This window comes from Phoca vitulina, unplaced genomic scaffold (genome assembly GCF_004348235.1).
Source record: "Phoca vitulina isolate PV1807 unplaced genomic scaffold, GSC_HSeal_1.0 scaffold10, whole genome shotgun sequence".
NCBI classification, from domain to species: Eukaryota; Metazoa; Chordata; class Mammalia; order Carnivora; family Phocidae; genus Phoca; species Phoca vitulina.
In genome coordinates this window covers 2,836,958-2,861,750 of record NW_022589713.1, presented here as the reverse complement: position 1 = coordinate 2,861,750, position 24,793 = coordinate 2,836,958, and the positions used below count along the sequence as shown (strand labels likewise).

The 24,793-nt window shown below is 41.2% G+C and overlaps 1 protein-coding gene across 5 annotated transcripts in view; it reads left to right on the top strand.

Annotated features, from left to right (window-relative positions):
• KCNAB1 (potassium voltage-gated channel subfamily A member regulatory beta subunit 1) overlaps positions 1-24,793 on the top strand; it is a 256,454-nt gene that overhangs the window by 218,228 nt on the left and 13,433 nt on the right. For all 5 annotated transcript variants that reach the window (XM_032408382.1, XM_032408380.1, XM_032408379.1 and 2 more), the window contains 3 exons: positions 15,473-15,558; positions 16,456-16,576; positions 18,005-18,099. In XM_032408382.1, coding sequence (XP_032264273.1) covers positions 15,473-15,558; positions 16,456-16,576; positions 18,005-18,099 — 302 coding nt within the window. The remainder of the gene's footprint in view (positions 1-15,472; positions 15,559-16,455; positions 16,577-18,004; positions 18,100-24,793) is intronic.

The window sequence follows — 24,793 nt, the reverse complement described above, 5'->3', positions numbered from 1 at the left end:
TTAACCCTAAACTGAGTTGTGAACAGATTGGGAAGATGGTGAAGATAGAAAGCTGTATGAGCGGGAGCTAAAACCCTGACCTCCAAGGGAGGTCAACAGATAGTGTCTAAAAAGGCTGGATCAAGGGCGTAATGCAGAAATATTATCGAGAAACGTAGAGAGTATTACTAGAATAAGCAACATATATTGGAAGTGGTTACCTCTGTGGTGTATAGAGGCAAAGAGTGAAGGTCTGCTGCTTTTGGTTATAAGCCTTTAGGCATTGGCTCTTTTAAGTGATGCACATGTGTTACTTTGAGAAAACTGAGGATTCAGTCAATAACTGCACACATACACACACAAATGAGATAAAAATGCTATGGTATTGAGTTGTCAGTATTAACTATGATCTCGTGGCTGTCGAAATCCAGGCACAGTCCTTGGGGTTTAGAAATAATCACGTTTTCCTAGCCCGGAGTCCAGGATCAGAAGCCAACCCGTCTCTCACTGCATCCCTCCAGAAACACGCCAGCACCAGAGACCTATCCGCCACTTCCTAAACGAGCTGTGCTGAGCCGGACTCCTTCCCGTGGAGTCCTCTAAGGCAGGGCGTGCTATATAATCCACGGCAGGATGAGAAGAAAACATAATTTCCACTGCTCTTATATTTTATGATTTTTCAAGTTTCTATTTATTGTATATATTTTTTCTATTTTAAACTATCCACTGATACAATTTCAAACATAAAAAGAAGTAAAAATAGGGGAGCCTGGGTGGCTCAGTCAGGCATCTGCCTTCAGTTCAGGTAGTGATCCCAGGACCCTAGGATCCAGCCCCCAGTCGGGCTCCCTGCTCAGCGGGGAGTCGTCTTCTCCCTCTCCCTCTCCCCCTCTCCCCTGACTCATGCTCTCTCTCTCTCTCGAATAAATAGATAAAATTTTTGTAAAAGTTGTAAAAAATTAAAAAGTAGTAAAAATAGTACAAAAATTCATATAAAACCCTCACCTATATTCCCTCAAGTGTTAACATCTTACATAACCATTGTACTATTATTAAAATCTAGAAATTAACATTGACACAATAATGTATAATCTATAGATTGTATTTGTATTTCTCTGATTGTCTCACTGATAGTCCCTTCTACTCCATATCTACTTTAAGATCACACACTGCAGCTCATCTTCATGTGTCTTTGGTCTTCTTTAAGCTGGATCAGTTCCTTGGCCTTTCTTTGTCTTTCATAATTTTGACATTTTAGAAAAGTATTAGCCAGTTCTTTTGTAGAATGTCCCTCAATTGATGCTCTTCAGATTATTTGCCAGTGGTTAAATTCATGTTAGGCGTTTGGATCAAGAATACCACAGAAATGATGTTGTGTCCTCTTCGGTGCTTCCTATTGAGGGGGAAGGGTGTATAATGTTTATTTTTCCTGTTACTGATAATGTTAACTTTGGTTACTTGGTTAAGGTAACCAAGTATGTCTACTAGGCTCAAGATGTCTACTAGGTTTCTCCTCTGTAAAGTTACTTTTTTTCCTTTAGTATGTTCTGTATTATATGGCATTAAGTATATATGGTATATACCCAATGAGTATGTTTGAGGGAAATATTTAGAAACTGTTTTTCATCACACTTTTGCCTACTTAATTTTAGCATTCCACAATGATTCTCACCTGAAACAAGTACTATGGTGTTTGCCAAATGGTGATTTTCTATATTTATCATACCTACTACAGTTTTTGGTTGGCATTCTGCTGTAAGGAAGAGCTTTCCCTCCTCCCCTTATATTTCTTTATTCAATTAATTTATTCAATTATTTACATCAATATGATCTCATAGATTCTGATTTTATTTTATGATTTATAAATCATTACTGTCATTATTTATTTTGTTACCACAACTATCCCCAACATGTCCATTTTGACTATCTTTGACATGTCTTCTGTGTTCTCACGGCATGTCTCCATCTTTTTTTTTTTTTCTCCTTTTTTTGAGGACTTTTTTGCTTTCCCAGCACAAGATGTTCCAAGCTCACCTGTGCTTTCCCCAGCCCTGTAATCAGCCATTTCTCCCAAGGAGCGCTGGTCCTTTAATGGAGCGCAGCATTTTGAGCCAGGATCTGGATGCCATTACATATTTTTTTTATAACATACTAGCTTTGTGGTACAGGTACTTATTTTAACCAATATACTTTTTTTTTTTTTAACTGATTGGGAAGCAAAACATTTTTGAAATCACTGCTTTTAGTTTCAAGAAGCACTGCTCATTGTTTCCTTAGCCTGAAATGTTCCCAAGGAAGACATCTTGATCCCCTTAGTTGGAATTACACACCCCTCCTTTTTCACGTGTACAGCATGATACTTCCTCTATTTTGCACTTACCTTTTCCTGCCTTGTGTCGGAGATGGTAGTTCATGAGTGAAGAACAACCCCGGGAACTCATGGTCTCTTTCTCCATCGTTCTCTATCCTGTCAGCTTCTTATATTGAAAGAGATTCATGTGTAAAAGTTGCCAGGCAATGAAGGCCAAGTAGGGAAGAGAAATGGTCCATGTTGCTGTGTCACAGAGAAGCACCCTGCGTTCACACATATACAATGGGCAGGCCCCCAGAGGAAGTGAGTGATCCCGGGGAACAAAATGGTTCCTGTCAGCTCCCAAAGGAGTTCTGCAGTTAGCATCTCATCCCTTTAGTGTAACCTGTCATACTCTATCAGGACTTCCTGGTCCACTCGGCTAGCACAAGTCTGCCAATTTCTAAAATGCTGAAATGTTCTCTGTGTTGAAGAGCAGACTAGAACCAGAGTGCTTGCTTTCACTTACTAGCTGGGTATCCTTGAGCAATTTACTCACCTTCCTTGTGGCCCAGTTTTCTCATGTGCAAAATAAGAATAACAACCATAGACCTTTTCTGTGAGATTGTTTTGGTGATTAAGTGAGTTAATATATATATATAAAGTGTTTAGAACAAGGCCAGGTGTATTAAAAGTGCTAAATTGCTGTTAATGGTTATTCTTAATACTTCAGAAGACAAAGGCCCTTATATTTATGTCAGGGAGCCTCACAAAATGTGGCACGGAAATATACAAAAGTTCATGGCAAAAAGGATGAGGTCAAACTAGGGTTTTGTGTCTAATTAAAGACAAGACCCCGAGAGGGACAATTCATTACACCTTTTCAGTCACTGACCCCATTCTTGCTGCTCTTTGCCTTACAACTAGGCATACCTTTCCCCTGAAGCACAAGGAAGTGTGCTCTGTGTGGAAAAGGTGGATATTGGCGGGGGGGGGGGGGGGGTGAGGAGAGCTGGACAAGCCACAGAGTAAACATGAAACGTTTTCCTTCTGTGTCAGTTTTACTCAAAGATGCATAAAGAAAAATGTTACTATTGCTTTAAAGCAAATGCTTTATTGAGGTGTGGGATAGCCATTTGCATAAATTTTCATGCTAAAGCCAAATCTGTCTAAATAACATTTGCTTTTGTGGCCACTTTAGTGGCTCATGTGGTAGAAACGTTTAAGAAGCATTGTCTTTCCATGAAAAACCTTGGTAAATCCTTTCTTAGCAGAAGATTCGAATAAAGAAAATAAGGGGAAACTGCCATCTTTGGGTGGGGAATGGGGAAGAAGGTGAAAAATGGGAAGGAAAAGTCCCAAAGAAAGAGATTAAGGGCTCCAGATACAAGCAGGCAACATGTGAGACAGTGAAATAGGTACAAGGAAAAGAATGGGAGCATCCCAGGGCAGACCCAGGGGGAAAGACTAGCCTCCTTCTAAAGGGTTCCAGTAGTGAAAGTGGCCCGCCACCACTGGGCCTGCCTTATATTTTAACATACAGAGCCACAGGTGCCTCATTTCAAACATGAACAGAGTTAGTATTCCTTCTTTACCAGGTAGTTCACTGTTGAAAAGCTGAGAAAACCATTCCACTCCACCATATCAAGTTTAAAAGTTGCCTTTTAGTTAGTTGCCTTTGGTTAGTTACCAGGTACCTGACAAATATAGATAAGCTCTGCAGAGCCAACATGGATGTGGGGCTGCCAGTGAGCTGCATCTGCTGTTGGAATAGCGGGTTTAATATCACTAAGATTAAGATAGCATCTTCTTTCAGCTGTCTCCCATGGCAGAACCAGGAAATAAGGCCAGCTCTACATTTTTAAAGAAGCAATAAAAATTGCTTCCTGTTACAGCAAAAAAACTGGATTTGCCAGTAGAAAATCTCATTAGGATAAATATTTTTTTTACTCTTATCAATCCCCTGCCAAGTTGCTTGCTTTAGTCTTATATCCACAAGATAGAATTCCTTTAAAAATAAAGTTAAAAGCCTGTCCCAAGAAGCTGATACACAGACACGCAGTTGTATAAATAAAAAGCTCCAGACAGGATAATAGAATAAGAAGCTACATGTCAGGATTCCACATCTGTCTGTCTGGGCAGTGAGGATGACATTCCACAATTGAAAAGATCAGGAATTCAAGGCTTGAGTCAGATATCTACAATGCAATGGCAGATGCGCCCTGGTATAAAAATAACTATTCCACTAATAATGAATATAGAAATTTTAGGCGCCGTGTAGGATGGGTAGAGTTTAGTTACATTTACTTTTTAGTATCTCAGTGAACATTTGGAAAACTATTCCTTAGTGTTCTGATAATACATTTGCTTTCAACATGCCTAAAGGCTTATTTCCTCGGTTGATACAGTTATTAACCCTCTGTGCGCTTCAAAGAGCAAAACCAAAAGGACAGACATGAAATACATAAATATGGAGGAGGACAAAGGGAAGGAGATATTTCACTTTGTTCTGTTTGAGTATGAGGATCAGTGGGTGAAAGTGGCTCTGGAGAAAAAGCGCAGACCTGGCTTCACCAAGTTTTTCATCATTTTCTCAACTTCTTCAACTATAAAATAGAAATGTAGTAATACCGCCTCATAGGGCTGCAGGAGAACTTAAATGCAGTAATGCTGGTAACGCACCCAGGACAGAGCCCAGTGCACAGTAAGCATTCAGTAGTTAGCTTTCTTCCTGTCCCTCTGTTGTTGTGCCCAACCAGACCCGGTCTGAGCACAGTGGAAATCATGGGTTGTCTGCTGAGCAGTCATCTCCCTCGTCTCAGATACCCAGGTTTTCATGTGGGCCATGACCCTGCCCCCACACCACCAACTGACCCATAGGAAAGCCACTTCCTCTCCCCTTGCTGGTCCTCACTTCCAATGTGGGCTCTGGGTCATGTTAAACCAATCAGTCCCTTTTTTACCCTTGCCTAGAATCACTGGTTCATGTGACCAAAGCAGCCTAACCACAGTGTCTCGGGAGTCAGAACGCTGAGGCCAAAGGGTCCTGCTGAGCATGGACAAGGAAGCACATTGCCATAGATGCACCTTAATGCCACAGAGGAAGCCAGCATGGGGATGGCAGAGTTAGAAAAAAGGTGGTCCGCAGTGACTTGCTGGAACAGTCAATTCTGAAGATATATGACCTCTACACTTCCAGTGACTAGAGCCGATAAATCTCTTTTACAATTTAAGAACTTTCCATTGAGTTTTTAATAACTTCATAAAAAAAAAACAAAAACCTAACTGATAGACCAAGAAGCTATTTACATCCTCATTTCTCAGTAAGAAAAACTGCAACCTAAAGCTCAAAAGGATTACAAATACAAAGATAGTCATTCTTTAGATCTTTTATATATTATGGTTAAATGAGGGGTCTCTATAACATCTGTCTTATCTTTCTATGTGTTGCTGATTAGGTTTTACTGTCATACACCAGAATTACCTTCTACCATAATTATTCCTGATATATAAGAAAGGTTTCACTTAGCTATTTAAAATTAGAATAAGTTGGTTCTAGCAAATAAATCTACATGGCAGGTTAATTTCCTTATTTACTTCTGCATACATTTTGTAAATCATTCATCCTGTTATATTCACTGGGGGAAAAACACAGCTATTCAAAATCAGGTATGTCATAAGTATGTCATCTATGACAGTGATGAAAAGCTGGTAACACTTGCTTTGAGAATTTTCTAAGCCAAAATTATCTTGGCCTTTGCTATAAACTAAGGTTGTGTCACCCTAAAAGTCATATGTTGAAACCAAATCCCTAGTGTGATGGTGTTAGGAGGTAGGGCCTTTGGGAGGTAATTAGGTCATGAGGGTGAAGTCCTCATGAATGGGATTTAGTGCCCTGATAAAAGAGACCCTCACACCTGTGAGGGCACAGCAAAAAGATGTCTGTCTACAGACCAGGAAGTGAGATCTCAGCAGACACTGAATCTGCCAGAGCCTTGATCCTGTCCTTCCCAGTCTCAGACTGTGAGAAATGAATGTTGTTTAAGCCCCCTATGGTATGTTTGTTATATGTTTATGGTATTTTTGTTATAACAACCTGAACAGAATAAGACAGCCATGTTCTATGATAAAATTGGTGGGGCTTAATTGACAAGAGCAAAACTTTAAAAGTTTTGGCAGAAGGAAGAAAATCTTTTTTCTAATTTTAATGTCTTCATTGGTATCAGAGAGATATCCCATATTGGGAGAAGACCCATGTTCAAACTATAAAACCTCTTTTTTTAAGGCTGACTAGTAACATTGTTAAAGGAAACCCCAGGATGCTACCTTACAGGACCAGTTTCCTACAATAATCCACTGATGGTGTAACTTTTAGTTTCACAGATGAAGATAAATAAGTTAGGTATCTAGGAAATTTGCACAACCCTGGAATTTCAGTTTACTTAGATTTATTTAAGTCTGTTTATTTGTTGCCTTGCTCCAAACAAAATTTAAGGCAATGGGTTTATTTACTCTCATTTTTAATATTTTTAAGTGAATCAGAATTCATTCCACTGTTCACAAATCCTACAGAATTTGACATACATAAGAAGAATCATGGGGCACCTGGGTGGCTCAGTCAGTTAGGCGTCCAGCTCCTGATTTTGGCTGAGGTCATGATCTCAGGTTGTCGGATTGGGCCCCAAATTGGGCTCTTCGCTCAGTGCGGAGTCTGCTTGAGATTCTCTCTCCCTCTCCTGCCCTCCTCCAGTAAATAAAATCTTAAAAAAATAAAATAATAAAAAATTTAAAAACCTTTCAAAAGAAGAACAGCATTATACTCTATACTCATCATAGATGCTGCCTTTTTCATCAGGACAGAGATCATCTCTTTACTACCATATAGTATTAACCAAATATAGATATTACAAGCTGATAGTTTGGAATCACCTAGTTTCAGTAGGAAATAGTGGGACCACATTTAGATTCTATTTAAGGAAGAGGTGTGATTTTATGATCCATATTCTACATAATTATTTCTTGGAGAGTATCAGCAGGCAAGAGTGGAAAGATTGGAGGTGGTGGTAAAAGACAGTTACAGGGAAATAATGAGGAGAGAGCTGTACTGAAAGATAAGAAAGCTATGTCATCGCCTTAGGCAAGTCGGTTGGCCATTCTTACCAAGGTGTAAAATGAACAGTTGCTCTTTTGCTAGGGTTAAAGAGCATATGTCTGGTGGTGGAAGAAATAAAATTAAAAGTATACAGCATCACATAGCCTCCCCGCTCTGTAGGGGGGAGCTGATAAGGAATGAGCAGAGTCCCCAGAACAGCAGTGTTCAGGAAAAGTCACAGGAATTTCAGGCTCTTACTTCGGGGAGCTGCTCTTATTTGCACGTTCTGCAAATGGGATTTTTTGGTTCTGGAGTTTTATTCAGTTTGAGATGAGGTGAAAGGTAGAGGGGGAGGGAGGCATCACAGAGGGAGGTAGGGAAATGCCACAGAACTCAAACCCAATTAAATTATCTCTCAACCTCCACCTCCACCCATTTATTCTTTCAAGGTGAGGGTGAAGCTAAAGATGGCCAAACCTTTTTACCAGTCCTACAGAGGTGGTCCAATGACTTACTTTGGATCTTAGGGGTATTTACTACTGTTTTTGTTTAGGGCCTTTGGACTTCAGGTCAAAGAGAGACTGAAAGTGTTCCCTTTCAAAAACGTATTCCACATTTCAGGATCAGGTTCAGAAATCACATCTGGGCAATCTCAGAGGCTCAGTTCAAAGTGTCTAGGGTCCAGAATATACAGTGCATGGCAAAGCACAGAGTTTGAGGACCAAAGCAGAGAGGTTGAGCTGTAGGGTGAAGACAATGCACTGTCCTTGGAGACCTACAGCTCCATTCTGGGGTCAGAGTTTTGAACAAGGTTTCATTTGAAAGGTTTTACTGACTTGGCTCATTCCACGTATTGCTTCCTAGTCTCTTGAATCTAGTCTGTTCTGATCATTTTGGCCTATGTCCTAATCCAGAAAGCTTATTCTTTGTAAACTATCTTGTGAAGACCACTTTTTCTCTGAGCTTCAACAGGTCAGATGCAGACACAATCCTTTTTTGGGCTCTTTTTTTCAAAGAGTCATCAAATTTGAAGTCTTTCTTCAAGGAAGCAAAAAGATAGCTTACATTTCCCAAGTCATTCATATACATCATCAACTATAGTCATCATGTATTAAATGCAGACGGATGGATATAACCACACACAAGTCATTTCATGTTCACAAATGCACAGTGGGACTAAGTAAATGCCCTGTTATTTTTCTGTCCCCAACCCATTTTCTCCCACAGTGCACAATATACAAAGCCTTCTAGAACTTCAAAGCCAGAGGTGGCCTTATAGGCTATCTGCTGAGAACTTGCCCAAGTGACGCCGAGCCTCAGCTTCTTCACCCGTGAAATGGGGGTTAAAATATTATCCACCAAAACCGTTTTTAGAAAGATTACCTATATGCTCAATTAATATCAATCTGCTCACTCATGTTGAAGAAACTGAGATCCAGCAAGGTCGAGGGATGCTCCCAAAGAAGTGACAGTGATGGGACAAAAACCAAGGTCTCCCGAATCCTGGTGTGTGCTCTGTGACGCAAAGGAAGTCAGGCTTTCCTCAGATGCTCAGCAAAGCCTTAAGGCTAAATGTGACGTACTCCTTTTATAGGTAGGAGTTTCCATTCCCATGAAAAAGGATAGTTCTCGGTCTCCAGACACTCTGCTGAGTGCTGAGAGAGGATTCTCCACCGACAGGATAAAGGATGGATAAAGCAAGGAGAAACTGCTAAGCCACAAAGAGGCCCCATTATAAACCCAAGTTCCTGAAGTTAAATAAGCAAATAAATGATGGAAGTTAAATAAACAAACAGCTGGTTTGGAGGGAAAACTGTGTCCAGGTTTAGACCTATTTTTTCTTAGTGTCTGTAACTCCTTGGAGGAAACCAAGTCCCCACATTTTACCAGTGCCTCAGCCTCCACCATGGTCCTCTCCTCTGAAAAAAGAAAGGATCCACTGGCAGTTAGGTTGAACCATGTGAATGACATTGTCAATAGTCAACCATTTCTGAACTCTATAGATGACAATTTCATTTGGTTAAAAATATTTGTGAATTAATCTGTAAATGTTCGTGTTTTAAAGTGGCACCTTTGCTTGATAGGGAATTTTCTTTCTTTTTTTCTTCTTTTTTATATTATAAAAGTATGATAACACATTTACAGGAATTTACAGGAAACTTGGAAAAGAGAACAAAACTACATGTAGTTCCACCATATAGTACAATTATTATTTTGTGTATTTCACTCTTAGCATTTTATAAACATATTTGAAATATTTAGAATTGTTAATAATATTGAGGCTTTTAATTATACCCTAAAACAATGAAGAGGAACCTACACTGGATTATCTCTAAGGTTTCTTTTGTTTTTATCATTCTGTGTCACTATGGCCGGATTGAGCCCATTTTCTTTGATCAAAACACTAATTTCTGCATATTTTTATCTGAAGTTCTTATGGTTTATTGTTCATGCAGTATAACTATTTGCTTACAACTTTCAAAGCTCAAAGGAACATTTCCCATGAAAAACAGTTTAATGTTAGCAACTATCTTCTTTGTATGAGGGCCAATTAAAAAAACCATGTTTCTCAACACATTTTTTTGCACTCAAAATAATGTTTTATGAAGTCCTTTAGCATAAAATGCACATTTGAAAACAAAGATGACCTACATTACTGAAAGAAGAATGTCAACTTCTTTTCTTTTTTGTAACTAAAATGTTAAAAACAGCCTATTTGGGAAGAAACAACCAGGGCCACATCCTGCTTGCTTCTTACTCAGTTTGTGTTACAATTTTAGATTCACAAATTGATCTACACACATCATCTCATGTCAAGCTTTGAAGAATTCCACAGGATCAATATCGCCCTCACTTTACAAATGAGGAAATGGCATACTCACAGGAACGAAATTGACCTGAAGCATTTATGGAGGGCTGGCTGTGTGCTAAGGATACAGGGAATGAGAGAGAGCTTCCTGTGGCCTGTGGGTCACAGAGTAATGATTATTTCAACCTGGAAAGGAGTGCATAGGGAAGATTTACCGAAGTTTTTCAATAGTTCAGATAGTGTTTCTCAAACTTTGGGATTTTAGAGCCAATGAAAATAACACAAAGGCCTAGGCTCATTGGAGTAGGCTAGGATCTGGACCTCTGCTTTCATCAAATTCCTCAGGTGATTTCAATTCATACCAAAGTGTGTGTATATATGTGTGTGTGCGTGCATGTACCCATGCATGCATAGTGTCTGTTTGCATATGTACTAACGCAAATAATTAAAGGTTAAATTACAGCATGAAGCATTTAGATAAAAGAGTAGAAGAGGAAATGTAGGAGGAAGTTTATACAGCCTGAAATGGCTTACTTGGGAATGGTATAAAGCAGTGGTTCTCAAAACACACCAGAAATTCTTGGAAGGCTGCCCACACCCCTCCCCACCAATCTGTAATTCAGTAGGTGTAGAGTAAGACCCTAGAATTTGCATTTCTAACAAGTTTCCAGGTGCTGCTGATGCTGCTGGCCCAGGGGCCATACTTGAGGACAATTGGTATAGACAAGCACAGTAGTTCTAAACCCTGGCTGCACTCTAGAAAAGTCTGGAATGAGTTTTTAAAGTACAGATGATGGGGCCTCAGCCCTAGAGATTCTGCTATAATAGAATTTCAGTGGAAGTCAGATAGCATAGTTTTTAAAGCTCCCAGGTGTTTTAATGTGCAGTCCCAGTTGAGAACCACGGGTCCTAAGGCTTCTTGGAAAAGCGGAGGGAGTCACATTCAGTCCTGGGTTACCTGATTTAATCATGTTTGTCTGCATGTCTTTTGCCCAAAGGCCGGTGCATGCAATGCACATAATAATCTTCCTAACATCCTTTTCCCACCTGGAATCGATGCTCTGATGCTCTGATGAGGATGCTTTTTTTTTAATTTTATTATGTTATGTTAGTCACCATACAATATATCATTGGTTTTTGATGTGGTGATCCACGATCCATTGTTTTCATATATACGAGGATACTTTTTAAATGCATTTCCATGAGACATGAGTAAAACCAGCTAGACTCCATTGATTTTTTTCTTTCAACAATGCTGCCCTCTTGTGTCCTTAAATAGTAGAATTGTGTAAAAGCCCATTTCACTTCCTGCTACAGAGCTAAACAACTTGGGGGATTTTTCTTTGATGTTAAAAAAAAAACCAACAAATTTAACATCCATTAAGCTTAATTTTTAATCTGTGGCAACATGAATCTCCCAACGGCGGCCCCTTGCTTCTCCCACCATTTTTCCCTGCATTCAGTGCTTCAGCCTCCTCCAAGGATAAGAACTACTCAGTTTTTTTCTTCATTCCGCCAAACCCTTCTCTTCAGAGCCAGAAGCACAACCAATCAGGGAGCAAGAAATTACCACCAACTAAAGTATTTGGGGCATTGGAGGGTCTCGCATACTCTCGTCCATACTCAGAACCATTCGTTCTCACCACACCCACCTCTTCTTCACTTGATTGATAGCTTATTAAACAAGACGAAACCAGAGAGGGAGACAAACCATAAGAGACTCTTAATCTCAGGAAACAAACTGAGGGTTGCTGGAGTGGTGGGGGGTGGGAGGGATGGGGGTGCTGGGTGATAGACAGTGGGGAGGGTATGTGCTATGGTGAGCGCTGTGAATTGTGTAAGACTGATGAATCACAGACCTGTACCTCTGAAACAAATAACACATTATATGTTAATAAAAAAAATTTAAAAAAAAGAATAGAATCATCACACGGGAGCTCCCATGTCCTCCCACGATGAGTTCAACACACCTTTCAGAGTTCTGCCATCTGGATGCAGTCCTCTGCACCTCACAGGTACCCGCCCGCCCTCCATCTCCACTTGATCGAGTCTCCCTCTCCCTCCGGCCCCAGCCTCCAGCCAAGATCATCACCAACTCCCTCTTTTTAAATCACTCCCAATGGCATACAGGCTTATTTTTATGTCTCCCATCTTTAAAATAAAACTCTTCTTTGGCCCTAAGTACCCCTTCAGCTACTGCGCCATTTGTCTGCTCCATTCACTTCCAAACTTGGGAAGAGTCTACTCAGGTTGTGTCTAAAGCCCGTCCCCCCCACGGCCACCCCCTTCTCCCATCTGCTCCCGCCTGGCTGTGGTCCCTGGCACCACTGACACTGAAACGGCTCTTCTCATGGCCTGCAAGGACCTCCCTGGCATGTGCCAAAGCCAGCGGACACTGCGTTGTACCCTCTGATCTGAATGCTCAGAGTGTTCCACTCTGTGGGCACCGCTCCTTCTCCAAGCACTCTCTGCTCTTGATTCTGCAACATCCCATGACCTGGCTTCCTTCCTGCTCCTCTGGCCACGGATAAACCAGAACCTTGCCATGTGCTCTCTCTGACTCCTGGGCTGGCTTGTAGAACCTTTTCTGTGTCCTCGGCAGACTCCCCTTACATAGTCTCATCTGCTGCTGTGAATTTCAAGACAACTAATAGACTGATCGGTGATAAATATGTCATCTCCAGCCTGGGTTGCTGACCATGACATTCGTCCACTGCTTTCTACTCAACATCTCCTCCTTAGTATCTTGCAGGCATCTCCATTCATCGCACATTCAAAGAGGAACCCTTGATTTTTCTCCCAAAACCTGTTGCTCCCTCAGTTTCCTCATCCCTGTAAATGGCCAGATATCTGGGAGATCGTCTTGATTCCTTCCTTTTCCTCACTTGCTACATTCAGTCCATCCTCAAGCCTGGTGGATTCTACCAAAATACATTTTGAATCCATCCGTATCTGTCTGTCTTTACTACCACCACTCTCATCTCCTGCCTGGAATACTACGATTCCTTCCTAAAGATCTTCCTGCTCCCTCCAGCCCTCCCCCTCCCAACTGATTCCCTACGGCTGAGTCAGAAATAGTGTTATAAAATGTAAACTACATCCTCTTGTTGCCTTCCCACTAAACTTTGAATAACATACGAACAACATGGTTTGCCCTCTGCCAACTGTATCTTCTACCCCCAGCCTCCTTCCTCACTCATCTCCTGCCACAATGGGCTGCCTTCTGATTGCCAGAACTCACTAAGCCCTGTCCTGTACATGCTGTTCCATCTGCCTAGAATGAATGCTCTTTCCTTGTTCTTCACACGGCTGGCTCCTTTATTCTTGATGCCTAAACATTACTCCTCAGGGAGATCTTCCTTGACCTCATTCCTTATCTCAGACCCTGTTTGTTTTCTTCACAACACTTCACATTTTGTAATTACTTCCTTGTGTACATCCTCATCTCCCCATTTCAATTCCCTGAGTCCAGGAGCTCCGTATTTGTTTTGCTCACAGATGAACCCAGCAACTGGCATAGTCCCTGGCAAATATTAGGTTTTTAGTATGTGCGTGTTGAATAAGTGAATGAAGGTACAGAAAGAGCCACAACCGCCATTTCATCTTAACTGCTCTTGTCAAAGCCTCAGTGCCGACCAGCCACTAAACTGTCCAGTGCTCATCTTACTGATTGCAGAATAGAGACAGGGTGGGGGGGCGGGGGGCTCGGGTTCCATTTATTCTGTTAACCTCACCAGTGGTTACCAACATGTTTGATTGACCACAATAACCCCAGCATCTAGCGCAGCAGACACTTAACAAATACTGCTGATGGAATGGACTCCTTAGCTCTGAATGAAACAGGGTGTGAAGGGAAGGGGGCTGGTGTGACCATGGAGGGGTCCAAACAGAGCGAGTGCTTCTGGGAGGAGGTTTAAATAATGGCTCTCTACTTCCAGAAATGTTCTACTTCTATAGGCACTCATTTCCAGTTGTATGATAAAAGGAAAATGTTTCATAGAACTTTTTTGTATCTCATTCGCTTTATTAAGGGAAAAGGAACTTGTAGTTTTAGTTGCTGAGGAATAGCCTGATATTTGGGAGTCTTTCTCCAAGAAAGAAAAATATTTTTCTTAAAAGCTAAATTCTACCTCTGTTGAGTAGACAATGGTGAGGAAAAGCATTCCTATCTTCCAAACAAAGAAACCAAGGGCAATTTAAAAGCCAAGTAAGCAAGGAAGCCAAGTCCCTAACCCTGGCTGTCTCACTCTATATCCTGTCACCTACCAATTTAGATAGTGCTTGCTCATGAGAAATAAAATAAGAATACATCCACCTCAACTCAACTTTGAGACAAGGATTTGATTTTTCTGAAGGACATGTACCCTACAGGTATTAGTAGGACACAGAGAAGTCTGAGGCCTGCAACCCCTTGAAAATGTCAAATGACCTGGCATCTTGGGTGTTTGACCTGATTTGTGGAAGAAATCCAGCCATGCCTTTGACTTTTCACGCCACTGAACTTGAGGCTCTCCATGCTCTCTGGTTTTGTATCACATCTAGCTGGTGCCAAGAGGATTAGCTCAACTCCAGCTCTCCGTGGAAAGGATTCATTCTCCTGTTTAGGCAATGTGATGTCAAGCTGAAAGAAGCTGATGAGCAAACTCCATGGGGCCATAAAGCAGCCCCTGATGAAGTGCATTACATGGATGTCTCAGAATAAAGTTCAGTTCGAAGTGGTCAAGGACAGGGTGTGCCATTGTGGGCTGGGAGCCACTGTGGCTCAGCTGTTTGTGCAGCATTTAATATGTTTATCTTTCTGCTAAACATATTGTTGTTGAGTCATCTCTATTACACAGACACCCTGTGTGAGGCCCAGCTCTGCAAATCCAACACACAAAGAGAGGCCTTCTATCATCAGTGACCTTACATTCTACAAAGTCAAAATCAATGCTTCCTCTTACTTCTCACTTTAGTAAGGTACCCAGGCTTTGAGAAAGGTTAATCGTATGTTCTTTTACAGGGCAGCAACCATGAAGTAATAAAAGTAAAGGAAGAACTTAAAGTTGTCATTATGTCTTTAGTATCATTTAGTAGTAGTGCTGCAAACTGAAAATGGAAAGTCAGCTTACCCAAAAGTACCAGCAGCCTCCAAACTATCAATATTTCATGTTAGACTATTATGTGGTCACCCATGTCAAAGTAATTATATTAGTAAGACAAATAATTGCATTAAACTTCTAAGCTTTGGGCAGGGAAAAGAAAAGATCACATAACTCTGAAAAGTAGAGAAACTAATTAAATACTGTTTGGCCTTCTATAGAAATTGTTCGAGCCATGACACATGTGATAAACCAAGGAATGGCGATGTATTGGGGGACCTCGCGGTGGAGTGCTATGGAGATCATGGTAATTTCATTTCTGTTCTCAAATGGCCATTAAATACTTTATTATTGTTTTTCAGATACTATGTGTAAATTATAAGACCTTTTGCAAACTTTCCTAATAATCACCATGACACTAGAATGCTATGATCAATTCTGTCATTCCAGAGATAGATACGGGGGCTGGATCTCATCAGCTCAGAATACAACAGGGAAGGTGCAGGTCTCTAGCAGGAATCATATTCTTGCATGTTCTTCGGTGACAAGGGGATACAATGAATTTCCCAGCTAACGAGATACATGAACAAAATAGTCTGGCTTCCTTTTTTAAAAACTGTATTAAATAACTATACTGTTTATAACACACTAATGACACATCATTTGTATATGTTAGTCTGAGTTTTATTTCTTTAGGAACCAAAATTATGGATATTGTCATGGGCTATTATGGTTCTCATGTTGACTAATTTGCCCTGGACTTTACTCAATCCAGACCCTCCCAAAGAATAATAAGGATTTCCTGCATTTGATATTTCTCTTAGTGAGATTGATGGTCACAACTTTGCTTATTATTTGGCATCCTACATGTTTCTTGGTTTGTACTGATTTCATTGAAACGAAGTTTTCTCATGCATATGAATCATAGAGCAGCCTTATTTCTCATGAGTATAAATTCATGGGGCGCCTGGGTGGCTCAGTCGGTTAAGCGGCTGCTTTCGGCTCGGGTCATGATCCTGGGGTCCTGGGATCGAGTCCCACATCGGGCTCCCTGCTCAGCAGAGAGCCTGCTTCTCCCTCTCCCTCTGCCTGCCGCTCTGCCTATTTGTGCTCTCTCTCTCTCTCTGTCAAATAAATAAAAAAATCTTTAAAAAAAAAAAAAAAATAAAAAAATAAATTCAGTTACAATCTTATTTCTCCCTAGGAAGCCTATTCTGTAGCAAGGCAGTTCAATATGATCCCACCGGTCTGTGAACAAGCTGAGTACCATCTTTTTCAGAGAGAGAAAGTGGAGGTTCAGCTACCAGAGCTCTACCATAAAATAGGTAATCTTCACAATCAAATTTACTGATTATTTTTAACAATAGGAGTATCAGTGATCCAGAAAAAAGTGTTACCAAAATGCTTTCCTTAATGTTCCTAATTAACATAGAGATTGTGAGAACTATCCATTTCTGACTACAGAATAATCAAATGTGCCTACAGGGTAGTCTGTAGGGTATTAGTGATGAAATCCAAGCAGTTGTAAATTGTGACTGGTGTACAAGCTGTACTCAGGAGGTGTTCAAAAATGCGTGTAGAAAGAAGGGTAGAAACAATGAGTAAACTCATTTTTTCCGTAGGGTGCTTCTCTAACCAAAGCATGCGTCTTTGAGTAGATTATAACTGCCTTTCCAGAAACAATTATGGATCTATACATCTATATCTTCTACTCTGTGCCTGGAACTAAGTTAGACATGGGGAGTTTAAGACTGCCTGACAGGCCTAGCACTACATGTCTGTGTAGGTAGATGTAATAATTTCAAAGAAAGGAAAGAAATGTATGTATGTATATGTGTATATATATATATACACACACACACATATATATATACACATACATATATATGTGTGTGTGTGTATGTATATGTGTGTGTGTGTATATATATATATTCTTATGTATATAACATATACATAAGAATGTTGGACATACAAAAAACATGAATAAGCCACATTTTCAGCCTCATGTATCACAACAGTGTCCAGAGATAACTTTCTTCCTAAAAAATAGAGGTTCCTAAGAAATAGAGCAGGGAAATGCTGAGTAAGGAGAAAAAAGATTACAAAAGCCAACAGCAGTAACACTCATAATTGCTGGCACTGGCCATGTGTTTCCTCTGCGGTAGGCTCGGTGCCGCTATGGACCAAGCTCTAGATAGGCACTCAGGGGACGAGTGGAACACTGGAGCATTCGCCTGTGCAAGTCAGTGTTTGTCTCTGAGTATAAAAAGAAACATCCATTTTGGACATCAGCAAATTAAGAGTGAGCCACGTTTTTAGGCTTGTTTGGCTTGAAAACAAGGCCCGCTCCGTATAACTGACAGTACATGTTCAATTGATTCATAAAAATGAAGCACAACCTATAAATAACTCAATTTTAGGGGCGCCTGGGTGGCTCAGTTGGTTAAGCATCTGTCTTCGGCTCGGGTCATGATCCCAGGGTCCTGGGATGGAGCAGGGTCCCTGCTCAGCGGGGAGCCTGCTTCTCCCTCTGCCCCTCCCCACCACTCGTGATCTCTCTCTGTTCTCTCTCTCTCTCAAATAAATTGTTTTTTAAATTAAATAAATAAATATTAATGGAAAGACATCTGCTGGTATTAACTTACTTATCTGACTAGCCGTTTTCCTGTAACTAACCAAGTCCTGTTTTAAACACTCCCACACTTTTGATCTCCCTTTGCACAAGCAACTTACTCAGTTTTTTTCTTCTGTAGGAGTTGGAGCAATGACATGGTCTCCACTTGCCTGTGGAATCATCTCAGGAAAATATGGAAATGGAGTGCCTGAGAGTTCTAGGGCTTCACTGAAGGTATTTTCCCCCACTTCTAGAAAAGCATCTGGGGATGGGAGAGAGGGACGGAAGAAGACTGAACAGGACAGCTCCGCAGCAGCCTGTGCTTCCTGGCTCAGGCAGAGCCGGCTTGGCCAGTGTCCTCAGGCAGGCTCCCTCAAGCCCCCAGGAGACCTCTGCTACGGGCCGGCATCAGTCATGAACATGAACAGCCATGTCTGTTCGCACAGAAAATTCCCCTCCTCTGGGGACTGGGGGGAAATGCCCAGTGCTCTGGTTAGGTTTATAGGGCTCAAATCCCTACTGTTATTTATTCTTATGTTAAAGAAGGCATTTCATCCCTCCCTGGAAATTGATGAAATGTAAAATCCCTTTTCTTTATGAGAGGATCTATTTTTACTTTTCTTGACAAAACAATTGGGGTAAACCAACTGTAGCTGAGTGGGGCTCGAGGTGGATTGATGTTGTTTACTGTGTGGGGGTGTGGGGTAAGAGGGAGGGTTCGGGAAGCAAGATACATAGCCAGGCAAGCCTGTCACTCGGGCTCAAGGCTGGTGTTTTTCGCAGAGATCAACTGGCCACGTAGTCTTACAGTTTAAATTCTTCTCTGAAGCATAAAGATATTTGACATCACTGACATGAAATAACTTCCATTCAGAACATCTTGATGATTAATTTATTTGAGAGTACTCCAGACAGCCCTCATTAACAACCTGTTTTTAAAAACTTGAGACAATGTGTAATAACATTAGAATCACAAATGGTAATGTCAAGGGAGAGAGAATATTGGCATTTTTAAAATTCAGACATGGCAGAGGCCCCTAAGAAGTAGAAGTCTGACACAGCCTCTTGCTTCCATAAGCACAAAGTTAGCTGGAGGACAGCCCAAGTTAGGCCCAAAGCACCAACCCTGTAATCAACTTGCTGGGACGACTGCGTGCTTCGCTAATCAGAACCATCTCAAGGCTCTAGGTCTCCCACTCTTTCTGCTTGTTACAGTTGACCTATTAGTTTGTTGTCTAAAATAATATAATATAAATATCTCCTAAAGCATGGTGACATGCCTATTTCTAGCTTGGCATTATCACAAAATATAATTATCTAGAATATTAATTGTGGTCTTGCTTCTGAAAATTGTGCATTGTTCTGAACCCAGTTTAAGTAAGTTAGCAAGGAAAAACTAAAAGCATCTTAGGGAAGAAGGTATGAACGGAGAAAGGCAAAAAGAGCAAAGAAGAAAGGGAAGCACTGAAAATTGCGATTTTACTGAGCATCTACTCCGTGCCAAGCATTGGGCTAAGCATTTTTATTCATCTCCTTTAATCCACACAAAGATAAATGGATACAGATGACTCTTAATCAGGTGTAGCTAAGCATGTTGCCTTACATTCTTTCAGAGACTTTTTTTTTTAAGACTTTATTTATTTGAGAGAGGGTGAGAGAGAGAGCGTGCATGCACACACAAGCGCAAGCACACAGCAGAAGAGGCAGAAGCAGACTCCCTGCTGAGGAGGGAGCCTGATGTGGGACTCGATCCTAGGACCCCGGGATCATGACCTGAGCTGAAGGCAGACACTTAACTGACTGAGCCACCCAGGTGCCCCCGTCAGAGATGTTTTTAAAAACTCAAAGTACTTCCACATATGCTGAGTAGTGACTATCCTTATAAGAGGGCAAACCTTTCCAGATGTAGAAACTGAGCACAAAGAGGTCAGATAATAATCCAAGAGCATAAACTCATAATAGAGAGAGTTTATACTAGAACTCAGGTTTCCTGGCTCTGTTTATCTCCCCCGAAGACATTTTTGTCTCCCTGCAAACCCAGGTTTCTAATGGAGGAAGAAGTAGCTGTACTGTATTTGGAGTGTAAGATTGGCTGACCTACATCATTATTTGGAAAAAGCTTACAAACAGCTAAAAAAAAAAAAAAAATTTCACAAATGCATTAACAAAAAGAGAAAGTAAAAAAAATAATAAAATAAGGAGATACAAAATACTTGAAGGTGGCTAAGTCCAAAAGCAACTCAGAAAAATATTTCTATTGTTGACTTTGATAAAGTCAACATCTATTGAAACATCCTTAACAATAAACATGAAGGGCTCTCAACAGGTTAAAGGCCTCTTTCTGATCACAAAGCAGCTTCTTTAGAGCTCCACAGACTCTCAGGCCTTCCTAAATCATTAGCCTGAGTGTTTTCCATACTAATATATGTGCACTTAGAAATGCCACTTATGGGGCGCCTGGCTAGCTCAGTTAGTAGAGGATGCAGCTCTTGGTCTCAAAGTCGTAAGTTCGAGCCCCATACTGGGCATGGAGTCAACTTAAAATGAAAAATAAAATTGCTTTAAAAAAAAGGGGAAACTTGAATAGAGTAACTGAAACAAACAAAAAATTAAAGATCGAAAGCTAGGCAAGAAGATAAATAAGTTAGCAGCTTTTACCTACCCCTACCCCAAACAGAATAAATGGCTGGTGTTTCACATTAGCTATTCTAAGTTATACCAATAAAATAGACACTGACATTTCATGCTGTTGTAAGTACTGAACTTGTATTTGAAAGATAACGCAGTGTGAAAAATACCTATCTGGTGGGGGTCTTTTAGAAAGTAACACAACCTGGGGGTTTTCTGGAAGGCTGCATCTGGTCCGCCGCTCTAACAGTGACTTCTAAAATCTTTTGTTACCACCTCGTCTTCACTGCTCAGCTGTACACTACTACTTCCTCACGTGGCTGTTAGACATCTCCCGTGGGCATTAGTCATGCCTAGTGGACTCTGTCATCACCCGCCAGAACTTACCCTTCCTTCATGGTTAACCGTGCCTCCACCCTCCATCTGGCCATCCCAGTCAGAAGCCAAGGGTTATGTCAGACTGCCTCCTCTCCTCCCTCACTCTTGTCTAGTGGGGCCCCCACTCCTCCAGGCCACTTCCTGACCATGGCCCATCCCTGCACAGCCCCTGTTCAGTTCAGACCATCATCATTTCTTCCCTGTTTTGCTGCAGTAACCTCCTGTCTGCATTCCCTAATTTTTTTCCCCCTTTTGTCAACTACCCATCACTGCAACCAATTATCTTTCTGAAAGACTAATCTGACCATATCATAACCCTGCTTAAAATCTGTTACTCACGTCCCAGTCATTGCTTATAGGACAAAACCCAAAACCCACAGAAAAGCATTCAAGGAAATACCCTTGGGATCTAAGTTGTGCCCACTTTTCCGTTCTTGTCTTTCCCCATGTTACATCACTGTATTGTTCATCCAAAAGCCCTGTACTCTCCTTTGCCTCCCAGAAATGCCCTTCTTTTCATCTTGTGATGGAAGCCCTCATTACTAAAGACAAAGCTTGGCTATCTTCACCTCTATGAAGCCTGTCCTCACTTTATAAAACTGAATTATTTGCATCTTCCTCTATTATTCCATTAACACTTCTTACAGAGTCTTAGAATTCTCCCGTTGCAAGCAAAAGAATTTAATTCAACTAATTTAATCAAAGAAGGGGAACATATAAATTACTCGCTGGGAAGGATGGAATGGAGATGGTCTCAGGGTTGACTCCAACCATAGACTTGTACATTGTTAGGACTCTCCATCTCCTCTATTTCTCTCTGAATGTGGATGTTGTCTTCTATTGCAAACGGGTCCTCTCCATGAGGTCAGGAGTGGGAAAACTGCTTTGCAGGTTTACATCCTTACAGACATGTAATGTGAGAGAATAGAGAGCTATCTTTCCTTATGACTTCAGTCCAGGGAAGACTGGCCAAACTTGGGTCATGTGCCAACTTGTAAGACCAATGACAGTGACCCAAACAGTAAAGTGCTATGACCACTCCTGTCATGCACCATCAGGAGAGGCATTTTCCATAAGGAGGCAGTACAAACACGGCTTCTGAGGGGGGCACCCCAACTACAAAACACTCCTCAAGCTACCAAACGGTGATTTGTGAATGTCTCTAGGACAGACACTGAAACTCAGGTAGCTCATCACAGAGCCTGGCACATGACAGGTACTCAATAAATGTTTGTTGAATGGGTGAAATGAGCCATAACGGAAGATCAACAAAGTCTGATCAACGGACCAGGTGTGTGGCTTTTAAATAGACATTTTAAATAGAAATGAAAAGTGCAATAAAATTTATGGGCAGCTCTTTCTTGTTGCTAGCAAAATGCCTTATAGAAAAATCATAAAAATATGTACCCCCTCTGTCAAATGAAAACAGGACGATGCAAACTTAGGTGAATCAAGGTGGGGTAAGAGTGGCAGTTCGAGTACTCCAGGTGTTCACTTTAAGCAACTAAAAGTATTGCACATCACGGTGTAGTTTCAGAAGGAAATTTTTTAGCTTCAGCAGTTTACCTAGAGATTTCAACCTCGATATGAAAAGACTGTGCTGCTCTTTTGAGCCAAAGATTTTGAAGTTTAAATTATAAGAGTCAGTGATCTTGGATGCCAAATTATTCCAAGACAAAGTCCAGAGATGAATGTGACTTACTCTGTCCATGGCTTTATAGATGTTGCCTGAGTTTCAATCCATTATTAGCAACCAGCCAACTGGAGGCTTCAGGGCCAGTCCCGCAGACTGCTCCCACCCCAGCATTACCTGTTCAATGGTCACAGCATTGGGAGATGGCAAATAGATAGGCTTTAGGAAAAATTAGAGAATTTTGTGCCTTCTGTATAAAAACAATAGCCCCCTAATCCGTGCAGAAAAGCTCATGTTTTCTTTGGCAAATATTTACTGAGTATCTAGTCAGTGCTGGGCTCTGTGTTGAGTGCTTAGGATACAGGGAAGAAGGCGACAGTCCCCACCTTCAAGGGGTAACTCGGGGACTTATTAGATATGTGAAGGGGTGAATTATGAAACAGTGTGGAATCCACAAGCACTGCGGAGTCACACAGGACTATCCGCAAAGTTGTACTGGAATAAAGAGGGGGTGTCTGTGCTCATCGGAAACATTGAAGAGATCTGTTTTTTACCCTGTGGAGCCCTGGTTGCTCAGACTCCTCCCTCACGGTCATACTGGCGGAGCCCCTGCTCTGCGTCAAGCACTGCGTCAGGACCGGAGATGCTGAGATGAACAAGAAGCGTGTCCCTGCCCTCCTCCATTTAGCTAGAGAGAAAGATCAACACGTGAGCAAGTCACTGCAGCAATGGGGTAAGCAGTATAATGGGGTTGGAAGGAAAAAAATCAGCTTTGACTCATGGAGGACTGCCCAGTCAACAAGCTGGGTGTATTGTCGCACACAACCACACCCACCACCAATCTTCTTACAAAAAACACTGGTTCGCTTCCATATTTATATTTTAATTAAGCCTCATCTCCTCTCTATGCTAACATTTCCCACTTGCAAAGCAGTTAAAGCTATTTATTTCCAAAAACACTTGTTTCCTTTGGTATGAGGAAAAGCAGTATAAATACTATGTGTCTACTTTTTATAAACCTTAGCCTGCTTATGTTTTCCAATGATTAAAGCAACAAGATTTATAGTGTTGAGTGTAGGGAGAGAGTGACTCAATAAATGAATGTTTGATGTTTGTTACTTCTAGAAGTCTGTCTCTCAGTATGTTGTGTGTGTGCGTGTGTGTAAATGCACACACACATACACACAAACTTGTAACTCGACCCTAAGCGTACAGATGCACTCCACATAAGGTTTCAAAAATGGAGTTCTATAAGTGATTGATAAAACAACCATTCCTTATGTGTGTGGTATATATTGAAACTTCAGGAACGCTCCTAGTTACAATGAAAAGCAATCATTCAGCGATTGGTTTTCAACCCTTTTATTTTTTCCTTTGAAGAACGCTCAGGGCTACCGGTCCCCTGAAAGGTGTTATGAAACTAAAGTGAGGGCTGGTAATGAATGTTTCTCCACTAGGACAGGGGAAGTTAAGTTCAGGGGTGCTCTGACCCAGCACACTCTCTACCCAGCACACAGGTCTGGTCAGGGAAGGCTCCTGGGCCCTGATGGCAGTGTTCATTGTCTCAAGGCCCAACTCATTACCCCTAGCACCAGCTGTCGTCTCTGGAAAGGTGCTCCAGGCTACCCTTCCTCCTGGAAGAAGCTGAGGTTTCCCAGAGCTGAAGCTGGGAAGACTCTTGGCCATCTCCCTAAGCAAACCCTCAAGTGAGGAGCCAGACCATACGCCTTTGAGATCTAGAAAGCAAACAGAACTGGGGCAGCTTGCCCTTTCTCTTTTTCACATCTGCAAAATCATTTCAAAAATCATAATAAAACGTAATGTGGTTACCCTTTTTCTTTGGAAATACTGTCTTAGAATGAAGAAAAAAGTACTTAAACAAAAGCAAGCAGCCTTATTGAAATCATGTGGGTGGAGTGTCTGTGATGATTTGCTGCCTTTGGGAAGGTAAAGGTCTGCGGTGACAATTATTTCGCAAACACAGCAGATAAAGTCCACATTGCCACACAGGAGGATGTTTTCTATTATTTTCACTAAAACATTCTTACAAATATTTGTTACTTTTGGATGTTGCTGCTTAGTGTTTTGTAGAGAACATCCTACTGTCCCTCATTTCTTAATAAGAGCAGAACCTTTGGGGAAGCAAGGCATTGAGAAGTTCTAAAAGATTTGTCTCCTTCTATTTAGGAAGTTAGCTCACTTTATAGGCTACCGATCAGAGTCAGTCTCTTCTCAGAGGTTTTACAGAGAGTTTCCCGTTCTGAGTTTCCTTACCTTTTAAAGTTTCAT